The sequence below is a fragment of the Hippocampus comes genome, unplaced genomic scaffold (assembly GCF_001891065.2).
Source record: "Hippocampus comes isolate QL1 unplaced genomic scaffold, H_comes_QL1_v1.1 scaffold45, whole genome shotgun sequence".
Taxonomy (NCBI): Eukaryota; Metazoa; Chordata; class Actinopteri; order Syngnathiformes; family Syngnathidae; genus Hippocampus; species Hippocampus comes.
The window spans coordinates 1,143,048-1,157,046 of record NW_017805783.1 but is presented as its reverse complement, the minus strand read 5'-3'; the positions used below and the strand labels follow the sequence as shown (position 1 = coordinate 1,157,046).

General features: G+C 42.0%; 1 protein-coding gene across 2 annotated transcripts in view; it reads left to right on the top strand.

Moving 5' to 3' along the window:
- The window catches only part of cux2b (cut-like homeobox 2b), a 111,910-nt gene that overhangs the window by 77,995 nt on the left and 19,916 nt on the right, over positions 1–13,999 (top strand). For both annotated transcript variants that reach the window (XM_019885163.1, XM_019885164.1), the window contains exons 5-8: positions 7,315–7,455; positions 10,097–10,244; positions 12,922–12,998; positions 13,840–13,906. In XM_019885163.1, coding sequence (XP_019740722.1) covers positions 7,315–7,455; positions 10,097–10,244; positions 12,922–12,998; positions 13,840–13,906 — 433 coding nt within the window. The remainder of the gene's footprint in view (positions 1–7,314; positions 7,456–10,096; positions 10,245–12,921; positions 12,999–13,839; positions 13,907–13,999) is intronic.

Sequence of the window (13,999 nt, the reverse complement as noted above, 5' to 3'; positions counted from 1 at the left end):
TTTCATATTGTTTCATCTGACAGTGTCTCTCCTCGAGTGTGCCGTCCCGTGTGCTCATTTGTGCACCTTCGGTCCAATCAGAGCAGGCCACAGTCAATGAACAACATGGAGATGGAGGGAAAACATCCCTTCGATATGTGACCTGTTGTATGTGGCTATCAATAAAATCTGGTGACATATCAGTTATCCACCAGGCAGCTCTCTCTCTTTGGTTCCCGATCCCGTTCATTTGATGATATGCTTTAGAAACAATGCTGCAGTTCAATCACACCCCCAAATGTAGCGGAAAATGCAACTCCTCTTGAAATGAAAACTTCTTGAAGGACGTTATTGAGCGGTGTTTTTGTTCTCTCCGCTCCTGCCTTTTATGAGGCCCCAAAGCTGAGATGTCAATCCGCTTGAGTGTTTCATTAGTGTGCTATATTTTGATTTGCCTGTGACATCTTCTCATGCTGTGCGTACGAACCCCGTCTTAGGCTTGAAAGGGGCCTGTTAACACTGTTTCCCCAACAATGTTTATATCACCTCCGCACTGTTTTGATCAGCCCTGATAAACACGTTGTGATCACCCAGCGCGGGAAAAATTGTGGCAGCTTCTGCCGGAGTTCATCAGTTTCCCAGAGATGCCCCGAACTTTTCCCACGTCTTTTTCTACCTCTCCGTCTTGCTGTCTCATTCTTGTCTTCCCTCCTGGAATGTGCGCGAGTTGTTTGAACGTCAGCGTTTGTTGATCGGCGAGGCCTTGTCGCCAGGGGCGTAGCCCAGAGATTGATGCTCCAGGTGTTTGCTCTTCCTCGCCTCCTATCACCGCACTGCACGCACGCACACACACACACACACACACACACACACACACACACACACACACACACACACACACACACACACATGCGCGCACACACTTCCCTCAGGGTCCAGCCCACTCCCTCTCTCTTTTAGAACAGAGCTACTTTCATCTGAGCGGGAGCTCATCAGACTTTGTGAAGATTGTGTTCCTAATACACCCCACGAAGTGTGCAGAGCGTGTGTAAATGAGCGTGTATGTGATGTGTGGGTGCAAATGTAGTTGAAAATGTTATGGCAACAGTGCTTGCTAGTGGTGAAGGTTGGGACTGCAGGGCAGAATTTTGTTCGGATCCTTTGTGGGGACCCTGGCCTGTGTAGAATTTGATTTGGGGCTCCCCTCCCACCATGTTTCTTTTAAATGTGTGGTTTTTTTTTTTTTAATCCTCACGCTTTCTGGAGGCCTCTCGTGGCCAGGAAACTCTAAGCAGCCGCTTCGTTCGCTAATGCCAGGGGTCAGTTCTGTTACATTGTGTTGCGTTTCGTGTCGTTTTCCGTTAGACGAGGCCTGTAAATCTCTTACATATCCACAGTGAACGCTCCCTCCAGCTATGAAATTATCAAATCAGAAAGCACTGACCTCAGTAGTTCAAAGCCATTCAAATGCATTAAGAATGGTTGTCCTTCTTCAACCCCCACCAAACATAAACAGGCACACGCAGAGAGGCCTGCGAGGCACAGCAAGCTGGCTTTATTGTAATTGTGCAGCTGAGTACCTACAGTCAGGGTAAGAGGGCTGGAGGAGGAGGAACGCTGTAAATGTTTGTGGCAGTCTGTTGGAAAATAAGGGCATATAAAAGCTGATGGGGAATGAAAGCTCCATGGGTGGGACGTGATTATGCCCAAGTGATTAATAAGAGCAGTAATAAACAAAGGCCCAGGAGATGTTTGAGGTGCTTAATAATGCATTATGTTCATAAAAGAGCTGGGCCTCTCCAACTGATCCCTGTGGAGTATGACACCCCAGAGGGACCAGGAAGGGAGAACAAGTGTGTGTGGAGGAATGCAGGTTTGTGTGCACGTCCAATTACAAAAGGTGAAGACAAAAGAATGTGGCGATTCTAATTCCTTATGACTTAAGCGCATGCCACATAAATAACAATGAGCAGCATTGTTTGTGGTTGTCCCTCAAGTTTAGTGTTTGTTGGTACCGGTACATTTAAAATCTCTCTCGATTGATGTAATCCCCTCTGGGTATACTCTGAGGAAAAAGATGACATCTCTCTTTAATGCCCAGAAGGTGTTGCTATCCACGTGTTAGTCACATGTATAGCTCATCTCTTTAATTTGCACATCAAGTTATTTTCAACTAATTCCACGCCATGCATGTAAGCTTCAAAATGCAGCACAGAAAGAAAAGTCGTCGTTTTGAATATGATGCGGTAGTGTTTGCAATCCAAAGAAATCGTAGCGGGAGGAAGGGGGCAATTAAACTAAATGCTTAACATCAATTTCCATTTGTGAAGGTGAAACTCGAGCTCCAAAATTGTGTCAGCCTAGTTTTGGTCCTTGACGGCACTATTACGGCACCCTTACTGTTTGTTGCAGCAGCAGAACATGTTCGTGGACCTTGAAGTCCACTTCGAGAGAAAAAAACAAAACAACAACAACGCTGTTTTGAATGAACAGAAAAAAAACCCTTGAGCTCAGCCTTGTAAATTAATTTGTTCGTGTTGTATGATGGGAACACAGCTGGCCTCATTAACATGTGCACAACAAATAATTATAGTTTTTTTCCCCCCTCCTCTCTTCAGCCAGCCACTGCTTGGCTAATGGGCTTGCTGGGTTAATTATGTCAGAGCGTAATTACACGCGGCCCAGTGAGACATAATGGTGCACCCTACTGCGCCCACGCCACCTAATGATAGTGTATCGCTGACGTGGCAAAGACGGACCAGCCGACACACCTGCTTGTCTTGCAGCGCAAGACCTTCGCCCTTCCACCCCTCCCTTAACCGCTTCCACCCAGACACATAGTCTACCTGTGCACTTTTCTCTTCCGTGCCACACACAGACGACTGAACTCGCCTTCTTCTGACAGATTTTGGCTTCTGCTTCCTGATACGTGTACTTGTAATGCCTTTTTCTTTGGAATGCAGTCACCCAAAAACAGCAAGTCAGTGACCACGGGGTAGCAGCGACTAGACCATGGCAGCCTCATTACTGCACAGCTAAAATGATGTAACTCAGTATCAATGCAGCTGCAATTGTGCAAAAGCATAATTAAAAGAGTGAGTACCTACATAGGCTTGAAGCTCTACAGAGATAAAAAAATAAAAATAAAACATGTCCAGGCACGCATTTGCTTTAACCGTTTTTTGCAATAATTCACATTCATAAATTGTACACTGAGTCATAGTGACAGTTGGAAAGCCTCAATGTAAGTTTGTCAAGATGAAAATACTTTGTAGGCTGAAAATGTTTTCTCTTATTTTTCCTCCTGTAAAGGTCAATGTCTGCATTTTCTTGTCTACATACTTTCTGAAATTGGCATGCAAGCCGGTCTCCACCGCCTCACTCAGTGAATGAATTGTTGAAATTGGTGTCATGTATCCATTTTCAAAAAGTATCTCTTATTTTGACATTTTTCAAATCCATGAATTATTATTATGAACAAAAGGGTCGAAGCATGAGTCACTGAGGTCAATGAAATGAATCAAATCAAGAATTATGAACTTTTAACAAATGATTTTGTGCTTCATAAAAAATACCTGGGCCTGATGGGATATGGATAAAAAACATTTATAGCCCTGGCCGCATTCTCAAACTTGTCCATCCCTGATGTACAATTTGCGTGTAAAAATATATTTGTCCCAGAAGTCTGTGGAGGACTTTCCACTAGTAGTAGTAGCACACAAAAATTACTAGAATGTAGACTGACAACATTTGAACGCTTTAACAGAAAACTTCCAAAACATTTAAAAGTAAAGAAAAAAGTGTAGGGTCCTAAAATAGCTAAAAAGAAAAAAAAAGTTTCAAAGACCTTAATTAAAGGTATGGGGTAAGTTTTTATAACCTGGATTCAAAAGCATTTACAGTACATTCGGGGCTGACTTCACTTCTGTTGGCAGCTTAACCCATTTGTGTGCAGCATAACTTCTAAATGCAGCTTCACCATGTTTCCTTGGAACTCTGGACTCCAATAATTGAAGTCTACAGCTCTCAGCGCTCTACTGGGCTTATATTCAATCAACATTTCTTTCATGCATTTAGGACCCAAACCATTTCATGGTTTATAAACCTCAAGCATAATTTTAAAATCTATTCTGTAGCTGATTTTTAGGCAGTGTCAAGCCTTTAGGACTGGAGTAATATGTTCTGATCTCTTTGTTCTGGTCAGAACCCGAGCAGCAACGTTCTGAATGAGCTGCAGCTGTTTGATGCTCATTTGAGGCAGTCCAGTAAGAAAACCATTGCAATAATCAAGTCTACTGCAAATAAAAAGCAAGGATAAGTTTCGCCTGGTCTGCTCAGAGCATGTAATACTTCAGTCTGAATATCGTCGCTGTCATATGAACACGTGTCCATTTTTGGAATTTTTGAAATGTTTATGTTAATGGGATGCATTTCGGACATCCCACTATTGTAATTGTTTGTATAAATGACAAAAATCGACACGCGTTTTACACAGGACAGCAGTGGTATGTTTTTCAGCTGGTAGGAGGCTGTTTTAGTGATTGATTTGAGATGACTGCTGAACGTCAAGCCTGAGTCGAATAGCACCTCAAGATTTCTGACTTGGTCTTTGAATTCAAAAGACAGTCACTCCAGGTGTTTTATAACAGCACGGCAATCCTCTTGATTGCCAAAAACTATTACATTGAAATGAGCTGAAGGGAATTTTGGTTTATAGCAGCAAAAAAGGCAAATGCAAGGAACACTTTGGGGATCATTCACTGGTTGTAAACATTATGAAATGCTGCAAACATTAAAATAATACATGACTGTAACGTTTCCTTAGAACAGTGGTTCTTAACCTTGTTAGAGGTACCGAACCTACCCAGTTCAAATGCACGTTCACTGAACCCTTCATTAGTGAAATATAAAAATACGATTTTTTTACAAATTCAAGACATTAAAAAAACACATTTATTAAAAACAGAAAAAAGTCAATAAAACTACATGACATAAGTATAGTTTTTTCAAAATTGTATGACGTACTATCAGGACAGTCACACGGTGACTACAGAGCAAAAAAAAATTCCCACAGCACTGATTGGACAAGCAATGTCATGTGACCATCTGCAGCCAGCAATCATAACTAATTTGCATCTTGAGTTGGGTGTGTCTTAACCTCCATGGCAGAGTCTCCATTGAACCCCTGAGACTGATTCACCGAACCCCTGGGGTTCGATCGAACCCAGGTTAAGAACCACTGCCTTAGAATATGAATATTAGATTTGGATGTATACCTTGGACTGTACTACAGAGAAATGTCAAAAATTATATGAAATGGCGTGCATCGGTCGAGTATGTTTCCAAAGTATTTGCACATTTGTGGTAAAAATCACTGCTGGTTTGAAAAAAAATAAGCTGGTCTGTTGACCCTCATCTTGTCAAGCTCGATGAAACCACGACAATATGCAAACATACATTGCCAGTCCCGTGAATTATGTCGTCCTCAGAATGTTGATTTGGGTCATAAAATTCATAAAAGGAAATGCTACAAATGTGTGCTTTTCACCAGATGTTTTGTTTTTGTGTCAGTAATTATGACCTCAAATCAGGAATGCAATTATCCTTGGATAAGGGTTGAAAAAAAAAAAAAAAGAACTGTTTGACAACGCTGTGTTTTTAAGGGTGAGACCCTGATACAGTATCCTGTACTGAAAAAGCCTTGGTAGTGTTCATTAATGGAAATGCAAGCTGTGAGCTTTAAGGTCAAGTTTTTTTGTTTTTTGTTTTTTACCATCAGCGTCAGATTGTTGCCCATAAATACCTCCAATTAGTAGATGCGTTGTGCAAACTTGCTCACTGACTTTCTGGACTCTCCCTCAGTAAGTGTAAATCTCGCAGCCCTTTGTGAGGATCCCCACATCTCTACTTCAACCGCAAGGTTATTTTTGTATACCGACTTCAGTTATTTCCCGTGGCTTTCTATTTGACTTTCCTTACTCCCTTGCCAATGATTGATAATCCTGATTTATCCATGTGCAAGTATGATCTCTGTCCTTTGATCACTAAAAGTTGAAAAACGATATGAGAAAGAGGCAGATAAAGTGATTTCTGTGACAGCGGGTCGATGGCAAAGCAGTGCTTCCTGTTTGTCTGAGAAGAGCTTTTCCCTTAACAGTGATGTCCCTTGTGACTGATGCAACATCTCCACAGTTGGTGCAACAATGAATGCAGACAATGTTTGACTGTAAATGGTCCTGGGAAAAATAGCGCAATCAATTAAATGGTGCAAAATGTTTGTCTGACGAAAAAGCGGATTGGACGCCCCGCAATGCACAGCCAGGATTTCAACAAATTGCATGCCGCAGAAGTTTGGGGTCTGTGATTAGTGTTTATTTTTGCTGGGAGTTGATGGCAAAGTTTGGCTTCATAGCTCATGAAATGTCACGGCAGTCCGGGCCCACACTAGACACACAAGTATGAGATGCGCGGATGAAAGCTGCGAGAAAAAAAGTTTGTGTAGAGCAAAGAAGCGATTTTCCTCTTTTGGAGTTTTTAAAGGCGTGTGTGTATGTGTGTGAGTGAGCGTTGCTCCGCATCTCGCCACCCCCCCTCTTGTCAAGGAGCTCCCCTGAGCTTCCTTCTTTGTGCTTTGGCACTAGAAGTCACCTCCTTTGGTGTTGAGCAGGCAGGTACACAACAAGAGCAGCTCACTCTCTCTGAGCTGTTGAACTTTTCGGGAGGGGAAGAAAGGGAAGGCAAAGATTAAAAACAGCCCTGTGATGTGGAGTGCCGAGCTGCCTCCTGAGAATTCCTGGCATAATAATTTAAATGATCAAATGATACAGAGGAGACTTGTTAGCTGAGAAGCAGGCTCCTAGTTGGCCCCATGGGCCCAGTGCTGCCGCGCATGCATTGCAAAATAGCTCCTCTGTTGTGCTAAAGAATCCTGTTTTTTTTTTCTTCCTTTCTCTTTTTACACCCTTTTCAGGAGCATTCTTTTTCAACACTTTGTTTTGGTGTGTATATTTGGCATTTAAGATTGTCACCTTTTTAAAACAATCTGTTTTTTTTTTCCTGATCATTTATGAGAATATGAAAATATTCATTACGAAGTGACGGTTTGGAAGTCAGCTTTTAGCGTTATGTCCAGCTCGTCCATTTTTCAAAGGCACTCTCGTGTGAAAGTCAGAGTTGCCTGCTTTTTGGAAAATCTCATTAGCATTTGGAACTAATGAAAAATAATGTGAAGGACAGTCTAATGCTTTTTTTTTTTTTTTTTAGTTAGTGAGTGCAAGTACCATGTGCTTTGTTGTAATTCTTTCCTTACATCTTTGTTTGTGTGCGTTTTCACAGATCCAGCTCCTGTACTGGAGGCCTCACACACACTGGAGGAGAGGCTGCAGCAGCTTCAAACTTTGGCCCCTGACAGTGGGGCCCTAGTGAGGGAGATCAGCGGGCACTGGAAGAAAAACTTGGAGTGCCTCGAGAAGACAGGTCAGACAAATACATGCGGGGTTAGGATTCATCTTCTCTGCCCCTATTTTATATTTATTTTTTAAGAAATAAAAATCAGGTCAGTTACATCTTGTAAAAATCAGTTGCCGCCAAATGTGAGTCAAATATTTTTGAATGAAACTAATAATGAGAATGTTGATGGGAAAATTTTTACCTTTGGAAATGATGTTGATCATTTTTATTAACTATCCCTGAGTGTGTGAACTGGATGTATCTTCTCACATCCTGCATAATAGTGGAACAGGAGACCTGACAAACTGCTTTGGGAGAAGCGACCCCCATTTGTCACTGTTCATAGAAAGGACCTAGATGCAAGGAAATGCAGAGTTCAAGGGAGTTTTGCCATAGAGTAGATGATGTGGCATGACTCCTTCTTGTGACTGGTTCCAAGTCATCCCTTAGATCAGGGGTGCCCAAACTTTTTGGACCGAAGATCGACTTTTCGATCAACCAACCTCCCGCGCTCGACCCATTTCCGCGTACGCGAACGCACATACGCACGCCATGATGAGTAACAGCCTGACACGGAGGCATGCGACGCACTTTTGCAGCCTGTTAACTATCATAGCTCACACGTACCGTTTTAAAGTGCTTCCCTCGGCCCTCTAGATTCCCATTCTTTGCCCGTCCCCTCAGTGAATTGTACAAAACAAACTCTGAATGAGAATAATGATAACGATAAAAGATATCGCGCAACAGCTCTAATCACAAGCTGCAATTGCAGACTACTGAGCGCTAACAACTTCCGCTGACGCAGGTCACGCGCCACCGTAGGTTAAAGATTTACCTGCTTTATTTATTTTATTTTTTTATACTTTTTGTGAAAATGAGACTGATAGCATGATGAGGGTGCAGTGTACATTAACACAAAAAGATATATTACTAACATGCACAAAGACACACAAATGTTTGTTTGTTTTTTTTCTCCTCGACACCCCTCGCGATCGACTTGGGACCAGTCCACGATCTACAGGTCGATCGCCATCAATGTAATGGGCACCCCTGCCTTAGATCCTCCACAAGCTCCAAAATTACATTGCTGAATAGAGAACAGGTTGTGATCATTCATGTTTTTGCCATTTCAAAAAGTGTAAAATTTCGCAGGACTGTATTTTCTGCACTAAAAGGCGCACTGGAGTATGAGGCGCACCTTCAATGAATGGCCTATTTAGGATTTTTTTTTCATATATTAGACCAGGGGTGGGCAATCCCAGTCCTGGAGGCCCACTATCCTGTATGTTTTCCATCTGTCCCTTCTCCAACACACCTGATTCAAATGATCAGATCATCAGCAAGCTCTGTCGAGGCCTGAACAATTGAATCAGGTGTGTTGCAACAGGGACAGATGGAAAACATGCAGGATAGCGGCCCTCCAGGACTGGGATTGCCCACCCCTGTATTAGACGCACTGGATTATAAGGTGCAATCTACAATGCATCCACTAGATGGCGCCACACTGCTTCTGTTCGACTCCAGAGGCGTTCATGACCGCCTCCAAAAAACGAAAATTAACGATTACTTCAATGAAACATGAAATAATGCATCAAAACAGAAAATCAAGCGAGGAAATCACAAAATAAATTCTATAGCCCCCTCATACAGAATTTATTTTGGCCTTTCCTTGAGCATAGCTCCAACAAACGATCAGATGTCAGTAAAATGTAGGAGACTGGACTGTCTCAGAAGTGTTTGTTATTTATTCCTTTGTTGTGCACTGTATTCACAAACGAGGAAAAATTAATTCTGTGGGGGGGGGGGCGGGTATAGAATTTATTTTGTGATTTCCTCGCTTGATTTTCTGTTTTGATGCATTGTTTTCAATTTTCGTACTTTCATTGAAGGAATCGTTAATTTACGTTTTTCGGAGGCGGTCATGAACGCCTCTCGAGTTGAACGGAAGAAGACAAGGCACAGAGATGGACAAAGACGTACCTGTATTTGTCGAGACTGTGAAAACCATTAATAAAGTGTGCATTTTAAGAAAAACAACACCACAGCTCTCCTTTTTTTCGGAGCTGCAACAAAAACTTATTTAATAATAAAGCAGCGACACAGTTCACTGAACCAACAGCAAGTTATAACATTGTAAGCATGTCTCCAGGAAGGAGCCATCTTGGGGTCGACATATTACCGTAATGACCATACACAAGGCGCACCGGATTTTAAGGCGCGCTGGGAGCTTTTAAGAAAATGGAAGACTTTTCGGTGCGCCTTATCATGCGGAAAATACGGTATTTGAAGATGCAAAATTACTCCCAGCAATGTGTCTCAGGGATGATAAATTACATTGCATTTTAAATAAAATCTATTTTCAATTCATCGATGTGCAAATAATCCTCCCAGAAAGCGCAAAATGAACTGTGCGGCAATTGTGCCTGTTTGGCAGATGCAATCCTCTGTGCACCCAGTGAGCAAATCAGCTTCCGCATCTGCTTGTGTGAGCAATCAAGTTTAACCGTTTTTGCACACACAAACCTTTACTAATTCAGGGCCTTTATATCCCGCTAAAAAGGGTCTGGTTACATCTTTGTTTACTCCTATACATCTGCCTGTGAAAGCTGCATTTGAAGTACCTTTATTTCTGTCGTGAATTCATAATTTTCTCACATTCTCTTGATAGAGCCCACAGACAACGGTTTTGCAGCCAAAATTGGAGCCCCCCTCGAGTCGAGCACTCCAGTCCCTGATATGACCCCCAATAGCACCCCGGCTCCTGCAGCCCCAGGCTCGCCACAGGAGATCTACCAGGACCAAACTGAGGGGCGGAGGTAGGGGCTACTAATGATCGCGCGTCTTTGAGAAACACAAAACAAAACGGTCATGTAAAACTTCTTGAAGGGTATGTTGCCCTCCAAATTATTTTTGCTTCCTTTAAGATTTTTCAAGGGCAATCCTATATTAAATGTGTTCAGGAAGACCGTACAAAGCTCAAGTGTGGCTCAAGAGGTTAGCTGAACAAATATTCAGTACCTTGCTTTGGCATTTTTTTTTTTCTCGCATTGCGGGGACCTAATGCTGTTTAATCACACTCAGAGCTGGACCATGATAGAACTGTATGTTTTCTTTTGCTTGGGTTTTAATTTCAGTGGTAGTGGTTGTGTGCAGCACAATGTTCTTAGATAGATACTGAGCACATTGAGTTACCTTGTGTCTGAAATCTGCGATATAAATAAATCTATCTTGTCCTTGCCTTGTTGTTAGCACGTCTGCCATACAGTTTGACAGTGGCATTCTGTCAGGACCTTCAAGGCCCTGAAGGCGCAATCACTATCAGAAACACAGACCTACATTTACAACTTAAATGAAGTGGAAATCATTTATTTCCAACAATCTTTTCTCTTCATTTCATTGCGTATGTCTTCCAGCTTCCAGTCCTCTGTGGATGAATTTTGCTTGGTCCAATCAGATTTCAGCTTCAATGTAGTGCTGTGCACATATTACGTCTAAAGGTGTTCAGGGCGTTGAGTGAAGGCGTAGACCACACACACATACAGCACTGAAATCGTTGGTTTCTTGTGATAGCCAATCAGATTGTAAATTCACCACCAAAAAGCCATCCCACAGGCCCCGTGACAAGCGAGTTTATCCGTCCCCTGATTGGTTCAGCTATTAGATGGGTGGCCAAGGCTTGATTTACGATGGAAGACGTTATTGCACTATGATTGAAAATTCACAATTCACTTTCAAAGCGTACATTTCAAGAAAAACTGGACTTTATGAGGCTATTTCAACCAACACTGCTTTGCAGAGTGGCTTGTTTTTTTGTTTGTTTTTTTTGTGGGGGACGGGGCAATTTCAGAGCAGTCATGTATTAGTGGACCAGTTATCCTACACAGATAGGTAGGAGCTTCTGCATTAGCATCTCTGGTGAGTACGATGTTAATTATTTATTTAGTTTTCATATTGATAAAAATGATTTCGTCATACTAATCACTGTACTGTAGGGTGGCCCGGTAGTCGAGTGGTTAGCGCGTCAACCTCATAGTGCAGAGGTAAAGGGTTCGAATCCAGCTCCGGTCTTCCTGTGTGGAGTGTGCATGTTCACCCCATACGTGGGTTTTCTCCGGGTACTCCGGTTTCCTCCCACATTCCAGAAACATGCGTTCAAAATTTTCACTAGGTGTGAGTGTGAGCGTGGATGGTTGTTCAGCTCTGTGTGCCCTGCGATTGGCTGGTAACCGGTTCAGGGTGTCCCCCGCCTACTGCCTGAAGACAAAATGGATGGATGGATATTGTACTGTAGAGGTTTGGAGTTATTGTGGTGATGTATTGGAAGATAAATGAAAGTGGCTTTTTTTTCTTTTGGTAATATCCTCTAATACGTGCACTGCTCTTTAATGCCACACATTGGCCTCTTTCCAATCAATGCGTGCAAGTGAGAGTGCTTGGAAGGGAGACTATACAGACCATTGTCAAAGGTGTTTTTAGGAACAGTTTAGTAACAGGCTGTGCAGTGTGAATTTAGACATAGCGGTATAGTATTTCTTTGGAAGACAGCGGGTACATATTGTGACATTATGGCGTTATTAAAAGGTGGATAATACCCACTGAAGGCCCAGGTCCCAAACTCACCACCCGCCACTGAGATTTGAATTTCCGGGTTCACATATTCGCTCTGGCATACCAGTGGAACATGTTTGTGAGGGGTTTTCTCTGGTTACCCAGGTATCTCCCAAAGCATGCATGTGAGGTCATTTGAAAACTCCAAAGTGTGCATCGTTTTAAATGTGTGTGGGAATGGTTGTTTATCTGTCTGTGCCCTGAGATTCATTGACCTCCAGTTCAAGTTATATCCTATCCCACTTCTTGCGCAAAGTCTGCTTAGATAGGCTCCATATCACCCGGATGGTATGGTAGTTGTTGTTTACAATACAGTCAACAGATACGTATTAGGGACATAGTATTAAGACCAGCAACGGATGAATGAATGGATGGATGGATAGCCAGAAACCTTAAAAGGAGCACGTACGGACCGCATCTTGGTGCATTATATAGAAAGCACAAAAATATGTCAGTAGGCGCAAAGAGGTGCTTTTGTCAGAGAGTAGTTTTGATTCTGTTGTACAGAAGATAAAATCATCGAGCCCATTCACAAATGGTGATTTGCGACTCGGCAGCGGTTGACTTTACTGGCATTTCTGATTTATACTCATAATTCTAAGGAAAGCTTAGATGGGACTTGTTAGTGTTCCCAGTGAGGATGAGATATCCCCTTTTGCTAGAGAAATCCAAGTGCATCACATGTTAAATCAAATCAGAAAGAAATGGCCTGAAATGGTTCTTTGAAGGTTCTCTTAAAATGCTTGAACAGCACTTAAACTTCCATTTGTCAATGAAGCCTGCACTGCGGCGGAGCGACGCTGGGATGAACATTTTACATGTCAAGGCATAACGTTGTGTAGCTAAAGTGAAAATGTGTACAACTGACACAGCTTCTTCTCCCAGGGAGGAGGAGAATGCTGGCGTTAGCTTGGCTGACAAACTGTCAGAGGCAGAGGAGAAAATCAAGGTTCTGCATTCATGTGAGTACTTTAAACACTGACATCTACACATATGCTGTAACTTCAATTAAAACTGCTCATTAAAACTAGTTCTTTAAATAGAAAGTAATTACGTTTGTACATTCACCAGCCACAACATGAAGTGCACTAACACATTGGCACCCCTTTTCCAATCCTTCGACAAAAGATAATGTTGAATTTATTTTAGAATGTGTGGCGCATTCTGAAGCATAAAACACACCAGCAGAGGCCCCAGACTGTTGAAAAGCTAAAACTGTACATCAAGCAAGAATACAAAAGAATTCCACCGACAAACGTTCATTTAATGTTAAAAGGAAAGGTGATGTAGCACAATGGTAAGCACGATGCTGTCCCAACTTTTTGGGAACACTTGGCAGGCATAAAATTCGAAGCTAATAATTATCTGCTAAAAGCAATTCAGGTTAGCAGTTTGAACATTAAAACTCTTGTCTTTGTTGTGCATTCAATTAAATAAAGCTTGAACATGATTTGCAAATCACTGTATTCTGTTTTTATTTAACGTCCCAACTTCATTCAAAAAAAAAAAAAAAAAAAAAAACAACTGTATATATATATATTTTTTTTGCCATGTTACAGAAAATCATTGATACGCTTTTCCGCGACTAATGGAGTTTAGCTTTAAAAAAAAAAAATCAGTGACGATACAAATTCATAAATGTCAAAACGCCAACATGCAAGGGTGCACTGTAATTCACTGCTTCTCCTGGTGATAATGTTTTTTTTCCCTTCGACTCAAACATTACATTGCTCACATTAGCGCACATATTCATGTGTTAACACTTTAGATTAACATGCCCTGCCACTGTTTGTCTCTGAATAGCGTTGGATACTTCACAGACTGAGCTGCTCGACCTGCGGTGTAAATATAACCAAGAGATGACGAACAAGTAAGAACCTGTTTCTGATTTATCACCTACATCGGGAACCTCCTTTCATCCTGCACAACCTTTTAACACGGGGCCGACAAACTGCCATTCCTG